Source organism: Rhamphochromis longiceps, linkage group LG1, assembly GCF_057381845.1.
Source record: "Rhamphochromis longiceps isolate RC_006_pf linkage group LG1, R_longiceps_female_GT1.1, whole genome shotgun sequence".
In the NCBI taxonomy this organism is placed as follows: Eukaryota; Metazoa; Chordata; class Actinopteri; order Cichliformes; family Cichlidae; genus Rhamphochromis; species Rhamphochromis longiceps.
In genome coordinates, this window is record NC_140557.1 from 4,096,816 (window position 1) to 4,108,324 (window position 11,509).

General features: G+C 40.2%; 1 protein-coding gene across 1 annotated transcript in view; it reads left to right on the forward strand.

Annotated features, from left to right (window-relative positions):
- The window catches only part of emilin1b (elastin microfibril interfacer 1b), a 35,112-nt gene extending 30,633 nt beyond the window's left edge, over positions 1 to 4,479 (forward strand). The window contains exons 11-14 of the mRNA XM_085409551.1: positions 1,693 to 1,809; positions 2,452 to 2,469; positions 2,609 to 2,743; positions 3,116 to 4,479. Coding sequence (XP_085265677.1) covers positions 1,693 to 1,809; positions 2,452 to 2,469; positions 2,609 to 2,743; positions 3,116 to 3,438 — 593 coding nt within the window. The 3' untranslated portion in view covers positions 3,439 to 4,479. The remainder of the gene's footprint in view (positions 1 to 1,692; positions 1,810 to 2,451; positions 2,470 to 2,608; positions 2,744 to 3,115) is intronic.
- The last annotated feature ends 7,030 nt before the right edge of the window (positions 4,480 to 11,509 follow it).

The following is an 11,509-nucleotide window of genomic DNA, read 5'->3' on the forward strand; positions in this document are numbered from 1 at the left end:
TGGGGGGTTTTCAGCTACAGTGTGATTTCTCAGCACAGCTCCCCTCTGATCTGAATAACATGAAAAGAGGGTTGCAGGGTTTTTATTGGCTTGATGTACTGACTTTGTCTTGGGGACCACCAATCATTACAACAGTGCTCTCAGACAGACTTAGATCTCTTAGATTAGATATTTATTAACATCCTGATGTGCTGAAATCCTCACAAGGATATCTAATATAGATAGACTGATGAAAGGTGAAGCTTCTCCGTGTTTACTACAGTTTACCACATGTGAAAGTAAATGTACAGGATGAGCTGCTCAGTTATGTTATTAATATGAAGCGCAAAGATATTTATCAGAGACGTTTGATGAAGTTCCTGAAGTACAGTAAACATTTTCAGTAACTTTCTGCCCTCTGCAGGACGAATCAAGCAGTACTCAGAATAAACTGGAGGGTTTCACAATAATGATTCAGAAAAAAACACAACGCACGTAAGAAAAAAACTGTGAGAAAGTATGTTCATGGTGTTTTGTTTTCTAGGCCCGGCACTGCTCAGAAGAGGTTTGAATGCTCTTTTGATTTACTCACTAACTGCAAAGCTAAAAGGGAGTTTGTGATGTCATCAGATCCAGAGGAAACTCCAGAGTTTGTCAGATGTACATGTTGTTTGTTGTTCTCTGTTTCCACTTGGAATATGCGCCTGGATTGTGAAAACTAATAATAATAGTAATAATAAGAATAATAGTATCCACAGCTCCACGTATGAAAAAATAAAAACTTAAATGTGGCATCTTTTCCTTCAAAGGTCACCTCTTTCTGCACCTCTGGACCGCTTCCTGCTCAGCTTCTATTTTTAAATTTTCCTCCTGAAGGCTCATTTTGACCTCATTCCTAGTGCAATTTCACATTGAACGTATTTAGAGAGCATACTTGTAATCTTTATATTAACAAGAAGATCCACCAGGACTGTGCTCTTGTTTTGTTGGCTTCTTTCTTCACATTCGTGGACTTGTGCAGCATGAATTTATCCCCCAGAGTGAAACCTCCAAAGAAGAGTTCATCTGTAATGTTGTGAATTGACTTTGTGTAGCGCGCAAGAAGGCAGAAGGTAAAGTGACTTTTGCCCACCACCTACCCTATTTGCCTATGGCTTCATCCTCTTTTCCCCAAATAAAATTCAGGTTGAAGGGTTGCTGTGAAATCTAAAAATAGCAGTCATGTTGGAGGCGGTGCACGGCTGCTCAAGGAGAGGACCTTGAAGGAAAGATTGCTAGGTTGGAAGAGGCTGCGAGGTTTTTATTTTTACTTTTATAGACAGAGCAGTAGAACTTTATTATTGCACTTTGTAACATTTGTTTTATTTCACTGTCGATCTGTTTGATGATGCATCAGCAGCCAACAAACAACAGCTTGAACTAAACCTGCAGATTTTGTCTTCAGTGTGTCGTCTGTTGTTCCGTGTCATTAAATATTAATGCCAAGTGAGCTGTAAAAAACTGTTTTGAAACTAAACCCTTCAGCTTCCCTTTCTCCAGTGAACTTAATGAACAGTAACGAATGATTGCGCTTGAATTACTGGGTGAATATAACGAAGCTTTCTAACATTTTAAAGTCTGTTGGCTTCATATCCAGTCAAGTCCAGTAGAAGTCTATGATCTCAGGATGACTAAAATGTTACAACAAAGCTGAAGGTTTGTGTCATTGCACAGGCCCACCAGGCCCACCTGGACCTCAAGGACACCCAGGAGAACGAGGCTTCAATGGGCTGCCTGGCCTCCCAGGGCCCCCTGGATTTCCAGGACTACAAGGAGAAATTGGCCCACCTGGTGAGATGGATATTTTACATTTATAGAGTGTGTGATATACAGGAAGACTAAAAGTCGTGAGTAAAGCTATTACTAAGCCAGCTAACATACCTAAAATCATATTTTTTTCACTACTTCCTGTTTGTTTTTTCACATTAAAAGTACAGGCTAAAAGCTCACTACACTCAAAAACAATGATTTTCACCCTTAGTAAACAGTAAGCAATAATTTTGAGCAAAAAGCAACTGAAATATATAAAATAATAAAATTTTCAAATCAAATGTTTATTTATAAAAACAAATTATCATGAGGAAAAATGGGTTTGGTATAAACTGAATGGGCACCAATCAAGTAAATTTAAATTTACCATCAAGTACTTATGTTTCAAAATTGCACGGACAATTTGCTTGTGATAAAATTAGTTAAAGTCAGCATTTTGGACGTAACATTTGTTTTACTGTAACCTGAAAATTCTTGAGGAAGTCAGAGGCATCATTGGAGGCTGATGAATGTTCATCTTCAGCAAAGCAAACAGCTGACATGTTTCTGTTGTTTGCTTTCTCACTTCTATTTGAAGTTAAACACACTGTTAACTGGTTGCTTTGGGTTTTATTGTTGCACCTTTTTATTATTCCACTAAACATGTCCTCTGGTTTCTTGCAGGTCCCAAAGGGGAAACAGGTACGTCTTTAATTAAGAGAAAAACCGGCTGAAGTAGAAGAACAGTTGTGTGCAGTATTTTCACTGTGATCTGGCTTTTGTTTGTTTCTCTCTGCAGAGCGGTGTGTGTGTTTCTCACTGTGTCTTTGTATCTTCTCAGGCCTTCCTGGCGCTGATGCTCAAATCCCCAAATTGTCGTTCTCTGCTGCTTTAACTGCCCCCATGGACAGAGCAGGAACCATCGTCTTTGACAAGGTCTTTGTCAACGAAGGAAATTTCTACAACCCGAGAACAGGTGAGCACGAACAGAGGCTTGCATCTGCAGGTTGTCCACTAGTCACAGGGTTAAGAGTTCGGACTCTAATCTTCTCCTGGCATTGTGTTGATGTCGATAATTAACCTATAAATTACTTTGATGTTATTTTATGTCCATATTTACTTCCTGTTTGTAATAACTGAAGTAAAGTGATATATTTAAAGGTCAAAAATTAGGATGTTGTTTGATGATCACTGAACTCCAGTTTAGAAACAGTTTCCTAGTTTTGATCAGAACTGAAGCCATCTGCAGCTTAATGAATGTAAAAAAACAACCTGTTACATATTAAACTAATGCATACATTTCCTGGTTGATCTCTGCTTTAATATACTGTGAACCGGTTCCCTGCAGGTATCTTCACTGCACCTGTAGATGGAAATTACTACTTCAGCGCCGTCCTGACAGGTCACAGGAACGAAAAGATCGAGGCAGTCCTGTCAAAGTCGAACTACGGCATGGCCCGCGTGGACTCTGGAGGCTATCAGCCTGAGGGCCTGGAGAACAACCCCGTGGCCGAGGCTAAAGTTAACCCGGGCTCTCTGGCCGTCTTCAGCATCATTCTGCCTCTGCAGACTCAGGACACGGTGTGCATCGACCTGGTGATGGGCAAACTGGCTCACTCTGTGGAGCCGCTCACCATCTTCAACGGCATGCTGCTGTATGAAGACAAGTGAGCATTTATATCGATTTTTTGTGAACAAAAAGGCCTGAGGACCTGAACAGCGCTGTTTAAGATTCATGACAAACCCACAGGAGACGGGTCCATAAAGTATGATGTCACTTCCTAATTTGGGAGTGATCGAGAACTGATGACAGAGTATTTTTCGATGAAGCTTCCTGGTTGATTTCAGCATCAGTATAACGTGTTTTTAACAGATCACACAGACTGCACAGAAAACTTTTTCTTCAGAGGAGGCTTTACGTCACCTCTCATGTGGATGCCAGAGTGGATTTACTATAAACCCAGTCAGCTGATCTGATGTAGTCACATGGTCTGACCTCAGAGCAGCGCTGTGAGAACTGACGTCCCTGTAAACCAGGATAAGCTGATGCCTGCCAGACCTGCTTCCTCCTACTAGAAAGCCTCTGGAAACACACCGACGCATGTGGTGAAGAGTTCCAGATTTAACCGTGTAATGTGCTGTTAGTGCCCTCTATAGGCCGCAGAGCTCATTACAGCAATAATGTGAACAAGCATTCTGATGATTTATAGATGATTGGCTGCCACATAAAGTTTTTACTGAGGGCGGTGCTACAGAAAGTTTGTGAAGTCACAAAAATGCTATTAAAGATATCAGTTAACGATCATTAGAGCGGTAGATGTTGAGATAAAGTGGATGTTTATCAAATGTAAGCCCCCTTCTGGGCAAATGAGCATGACTTTAAATGTTAATGCACTGTTACTCGTACCCACCACTCAGTCCACTCCCCCTGTGAAGCGCTTCCTGCCACAACCGCTCCGTCTTGTCCAGATGTTGCTCTGCAGGCATTAGATGCTGACAGATGTAATCAGGTGGTGGGTCAGGTTTTCCACGAGGATGATGTTTAGTGCTGAATAGTGATTTATGAGCCTTCACTCCTGCCCCCTGATGGAGGTTTCCGTCGTCTTTTCTGTTGAGCAGATGTGCTGTTGATTCTTTTTCTTGATCTTCATCATTTTTAAGTGGAAATTGAAAAATGTCATCCCCCAGAAAATGAAAGGATACGTGCTGTTACCTTAAGAGGGGCGAAAACAGAAAGTGGAAAACGGAAATTTTTCTAGCACGCTCTTTGAAATATATTTTTCATTGCTGCAACCAGGTAGATTTAGTGCTTAAAAGGAACAAAACAAAGACTGAAAATAAGCCTCTTAACATGCAAAATTCTTAATTACAGAGAAACAAACTGCTCAGACTTTTCCGTACAGCTGTGCCTGTGACTGGTGAATCTTTGGATATCTGTTATTACTGATGGTGGGATATATCCCATCGCCACCCCAATGCCCTACCCTCACAGGTCAGTGGTCGTCATGGCAACATGAGACGTTGTGACTTTACATACGATGAAAGAAAACCAAAGAAAGCTTTTTTGCTCTGATGCTTTCTAACAGCAGAATGTTTATCTATTTTCAATCTGTGTGGATTTTCTTTTTAAACTGAGATGAGTTCACATTGTGAATGTTTTTATATTAAACAGCACTTTTTCTTGTTTTTATTGTCATTTTTATGTTCTAACAAATATTTATCACAGAATTTCACATTTATGGACAAACGTTAAAGGATGGAAATACTCCGTATTTTCTTACTGTCAAGAAATACCATAAAAGCACAGTGGTGGAAGAAATATTTTGATCCTTTACTAAGTAATAATACCACATTGTACTGTACTTAAGTAAAGAGAGTAACACCACTTGTAAAAATAAAGAATTACTATTAACGAGTCCTGCAGTCTAAATGTTATTTCAGTAAACAGCATTAACTGTCAGCAGACAGATATTGTTTGCTTTAAAACCCAGAAACCAAGCAAACTCTTACAGATGCACGATCTGTTTTTTCTTCGACACACAGAAGGAAATAAATTCATTCGGCATTTTATTACGAGTATAATCCACATTTGGTTCTGTACTTTGTATTTGTGGCAGTGAAAGAACCAGACATTTATTACAGATCATTGTTTACATTAGGATAACATAATTTTTGGTCTCTTGCTCTTATCGTTTGCTTATGCAGACATGGCTGATATATAGAAGAATGCTATGAGGAGTGTATATATAATAAGCTTGTTTATGTTACCTTCGGTTGAACAGTTGTTTAGTGAGCAATGCTTAATTTCTGATAAAGCTTTTAAGATGACTAAAACATAAATGGGCAGATGCACTGGTAAAACATGCCCATCCAGGAAGACTGTAGAGCAGGGGTCTCAAACTCGCAGCCCGGGGGCCACTTGTAGCCCATGTCACCCCTACTTGCGGCCCGTATTTTGACCTGAAGAAATTTAATTTGGCCGTCGAAGTTACTTTTTTTGTGAGGGAGAATTTGTTTGTTGTTGAGTGCAATGTTAAAATAAGTTCTTTAAAAAGCAAAAAATGATGTAATATGATGGCAACATGATCAGAGAGCACAAACATGTTGAGGGACTGGCTGTGTTAGTTCAGTGAGAGTCAAAAACTAATGTGTACGCTTATGTCTGCATTTTAATTTTGTCAGGTCAGACAATATTTGAAATTTAAACAAAACACTACATTTTCAGAAATATTTGTGGGTGTTTTCTCATTTGTTTGTTTGTTTTTTTGTACTACTTGAAGACAAAAGTGGCCGTGGCCTGCTGCTCGCTTAAGTTTGAGACCCCTCCTGTAGAGAAAGTCCTCCTCAAAACAGTAGCTGTTAGCGGAGGTAACCCCAGCTCTGTGAGTATGTGCATAGCCCTGAATCTGTTCACCCTTGGTTGTGTAGGGTGACATACTGTAAGTCTCTCAGGCCCGGTTCCTGAGAAGGACATCTATGTGTCACTGGATCCAGTAAACCACTGGTGAGGAAGGAACATGGCAGTCAGTTCAACAGTGGGGCTGAGTCATGAGTTGTAATCATATAAAGTATAAAAGATGAGTGTATTGTCCAGCTCCTAACTGTAAAGGCCACATGTGTCTTAAACCTGTGTTTGTTTTAAAGGCCATCAGAGGCTGATACCTGGGGTTGTACAAAGACTTCCAGTATCAGTCTATGAGAGAACAGCTCCTGGCTAAACACCTTCCTGATGGTTTCATTGTTTCAGATCATCCTGAATAAAATATGAAGTTCATTGTGTAAGTTTTGGTTATTCTCAGAGTTATAAACGCTGTGAAAGAAAGACAGAGATGTGGATAATTGTCATGATCCCCGCATCCCGCCAGCTGACGTCTGTCAGACGCTATGTTTTGTTTTTTCCCCTCTCTCGCTTCTGCTCTCTCTTTCTCTCTCGCTCTCCCCTGGCCCACGCACCTGGGGATGATCAGCACACCTGCCGCTGATTAGGACGATTGGCGTGCTACTTAAGATGGCAGACCGGCTCTACTCATTGCTGGATCGTTGAGCCATCAGTGTCAGTCGCCCTGCTACTTGCAATTTGGACTTGTGAGTACTTCTGAACCTGGAAACTAACCGATTGTCTGTATGTGAGCATGAGCACGAGAAGTGGTGGAGAGAAGAGGAGCTGTTTGGGCTTAAGGAAGCTGTGTGGAAAGGATCATATTTTCCAAAAATTAATGTCATGTTGCGTTAAATAAGATGAAAAATTAGAAACTGAAATGTTTTTCCAACCAGAGGAGTCGCCCCCTGCTGCACATTATAAAGAATGCAGGTTTTGTAGCAGCTTCACTTTTCACCTGGAGAGACCTTGGAGGATGTGCCCGTTATTTATATACAGTCTGTGTGGACAGCACGCACTGTTACATGTTTCACCTGTCCTTGAATCTTTGACCTCTCAGCAGATCAATAACACTTTGTTGAACAGCTTCATCTGAGCGTCATTGGTCACTGAATATGATGTGATTCACAGCGGTAACCTGTTCATCTCCACAGCCCACAGAGGAACTGACAGCAGATATTTATATCACCATACGCTGGTTCCCACCTTCTTCACAGCAGTCTTTTTTCCCTCAGTGGGTTTAGAAATGTCCTTCTCTGGTGGGTATTTGTCACACTCGTCTACTGATGAATAATTTCTTCTGTCATTAAAAAAACTATTAAATCCACAGTCTATATTTCTGAAAACCCAGCAGGTTTGGCTTCTGCGCTGTCATTAGAAAAAATGCAGCATTGAATCCAAGTCTAACACATGAATACCAGATACACAGATCAGCATCTTTACAGTGTCTGTTTTTAATTCTCACAGTTTGGTAATTCATTGGCATGCTGCGCAGACCGTGAGGCTGAAATGTCTCACTCCGTGGTTGGAATAAAAATTAGTTCAGGTCCTCCAATAGTGTAAAGAAACATAATGAAGTGACCAGTGTAGTAAGATATTAAAAACAGCAGTAATATATGTTAAAATATACAAATTCCTCTGTTTTAAAATATGTGACCTGTTGAGTTCACCTGAGCGGGGTTGAAGTTCCTGGGAACAGATTTCCGGACTGGCTGATAGCTGCTGTCTTAAGTCACCCACTCTGTTCAACGGTGATCGTTCACAATAGATATAGATGGCCTCCTTTACTCGTCTTTCAAACCATCTGTCTTCTCGGTCCAAAATGTAAACACTAGCATCCTTAAAGGAGTGACCTTTGACCTTCTGATGCAGATGTACAGCTGAGTCCTGTTGAGGTGATTCTTCTATTTTGTGCCTTTTGTTTTTCCTGCGTAGAGACCCGAGGACTCTTTGCTGCACTGTAGAGCTGTTTAGTTTCTGTCTGAGGGCGTCGCTGGGTCGGAGTCCTCCGGGATTCAACAAAATTCAACTTTCTCTGAAAAACTTTTTTTGACAGTGTTGTTCTGTTTGTCATTCGGTTTCTCCCAGGTTGGTGTCTGACCTTGTTTCCTGAGAATCCTCACTGATTTGATGAAGGCCCAGTTGGGAATTTACTTAAAACACATTCAAAACCTGTTCCTTCCTCTGTAAACGGAGTGTCAGCTTCAGTGTTGACCAGAACCTAAAGAAGTCCAGCTGCCCTCTTTCTTTAACATCTCAAGGCTGCCATGACCGGGATTACTGAGATCCTACACAGACAGTGCATTGCAGAAGTAAAAACTATTTAATTAGCATACAATTACCATTTTTTCTATATGAAGGTTTCTAATTTACAACCCTATTTTTTGGTTAAGATATAAAAATTCCTAAAATTGTTACCAACTAAACATTATACCTCTTGGATTCTTGGATTACTTACTACTATTAGTAGGGTTAGTATTAGTAGTATTAGAACAGGTTATAGCCCTGATTCTTGGTTATTACAGAGAAATTACCACAAATGTTTGCAGTTATTACATTAAAGAATCGAACATATCATAATCACATTGTTACCTTCAAAGAAAAGGGATATTATTAAACATTTGTAACTACCCATCTGTGTTTTGTGCCGAAGAAACTTCCAGTGAGGTTGAACTGGGGTCATGTCATTCAGTAATTTGTACCACAAGATGAATCCGCCTTTAAGGCAAGTCATTAAAATCACATTTTTATTTACAACCTAACGGCAAGGCTTCCTGAGGAAATATGGGAAAGGGCTAAAAAAGAATCAAAACAACAGCAGTGCACTTTGGAAACTATTTCGGCACTGGTAACACGCTGCCCCTGGGTAATGAAAGCTTCAGTTAAAATTGCAGATGATATTTACAAAAATAGCAGTAGTCATAGCAATAGAAGAAGTAACACAGTACATTGTGTTGTTGTCAAAAGTGCTTTGAGTGGTATTCCTCTGCAGCTTTGTTCCCAGCACAGAACAAAACTCAGCAGGGTCTTATGGGTAGACTTCTGCTGCAGGCAGGTGTTTCCAGATGTGCTGTCAGAGTTCTCCTGAAGAATAACAAAGAAACGGTGGAGGTTGCAGCAGACAACGAGACTCCTCGAGATGAACCAGAGCTGTTATCAGCCCAGAAACCAGTGAGCTCTAGAGTCTGTGCAGCCGCAGTCTGTGTGCAACAGCACAGACAAATAACAGAATCAAAAATCTGTGTCTTCATAGGGCATTTTAACTTTAAAGGACTGAGAGACACAACGATAATCATCTGCAAGCAGCAGTGAGGCAGAATGGAGCTTCCTGCACAGTTCAGGCTGCACTTCTGTGACTGTATTTTGGTGATTTGTGCAGAATTAGAGGTCTCCATTCTTAGAAAACTCTTATCCATCACACCACTGCAGTCAGGAAGACATCAGATTATTCTAAATTTGTTCTACAGCCGAACAACAGCAGCAGCATAAAGAATCCAAAAAATAAATAAAAAATAAAAATCACATTTTACTTTGTTGTTTCAGCTAAAAAACCACCAAACAAACAAACAAGTTTTTTTAAACTGAAAGAATAAAGTTATATCACTTTTGAGCTACTGTAAGTAAAATATACTAAGATACTAACAGTGGTGTCGTTAAACGCATAATATATGGAGCCGTGTTTTGCCGGCATTAATGTAAATAATTGTAAATCAGAGTTTTGCCAGAGGCAGGAATCAAACTAGTCCTTTAGTGTGCAGAATTTATAGCCTATGGGTTTCTCACTCACCAAACGCAATAAACACAGATATAAAAATACATTTAGGCAATAAAAACATTTGTCAAAGCAAAATCATGAACGTAAACACACATTGCAAATTTGACTATATTGAAATGAAGTGGCCTGATTTGTTTCCTGCATGCTGTGATTTGCATTTAATTTTACTGTGCTGAATTCTTCTACCAGGACTTTGGTGGAAAGCACAAATAAACTGTACCATTATTGGAATGTCTTGGTGTTGTTGTAAAACTTAAGCATAAGAAAAAGACGGAGGAAAAGACAACTGTGAGTTGAACGAGGTGCATTTTGATAAGCACGATTTTAATACATACATGTACATGTACAATACAAGGTTATGGACAATATCTGCAATGATTAAACAGTCATCATTCTGGTTCTCTCCGACTGTAAGTGGTAGAAGCATTGCCAATGTATGACTGTGTATTATAACTACCTAACAATAAAAATGCACCAGGTTGTTCCTGTTGGTTTGGGTTAGAGAGTGGTTGTTATGCCCTCTCAACATCTCTTCCATCAACTAGTGGGTGAACGTTTTAAGTGAGAGGCACAAACTGCTGGTGCATGTTCATGTTTTCTGCATATTCTGCTCAGAGTTGATTTGCATAATTCAGAGTTCAGTTACACTGGGTCTTGGTGCACCCCCTCACTTCATGCTCTGTCTGAAACAAGCAGCTCTGTGCCCTCTCCCTTTGAACTAACTTTCTTCTGATTGGCTGCCTCTGCCAAAATGAAGGCTTGGATAACAGGAGTGTGGAGCCTCTGTGTTCATAGCAAGAGCTGCGTGCCTGAGATGACCAAAATTTAACCCCTCTCCACACACAGCCTTGAGCAGAAACTCTTAAGGTGTCACAAACTTTGGAAATGTTTTATTTAGGATTTCAGATCTAACTTTCCATTGAAGTTGCACATATGTAATTTGGCCCCGGTGTACCAAATAGGTGACAATTTTTAAAAATGTGGCAGATATTAATCTAAACTTAGACCCAACCAGATTGACAGAGGAAGTGAGGAGGTTATGCTCATTTGAGAGCTGTTTGGACTTCACTTCAATTAAGTGGCTGATGTTGAGTTAATCTGCTGGGTAAGAAAGAAGAGTTTTCTTCTTTTCCAAACCTATGCAGTGGGCCGGATATCAGTCTTTGCCGACGGTTCTGGCCCCAAGGGCTTTACGTTTGTTACCATAATCTGACATCAATTAAACCAAAAATGTGGCTTTAATATTAAATATCACAGTAAATAAAATAAATAATGTGATGCTAGTTTTCCACAGTTCAGACAAACAGCATTTATTTTATGCACACCCCTGACAGCTAGATTGAGTAAAGGCAGCTAGGGGCCCCTTAGGGTGGTAAAAATATAAAGTTTGTCAGCTTTTAGGGGCCCCCCACTGGCCTGGGCCTCAAGCAACGCCTCTGGTTATCGTCTTAATTTAAGGAGTTAAAAATATAATGCTCTTTATTGTGGAAATTACCGCACTGGTTGGTTAGGTTGTAAGAAAAGTTAAAAAGCGCTGCTTTTTACGAGGGGCACTTGAAGGCAACAGCAAGACAGCCTGTCAATCGTCG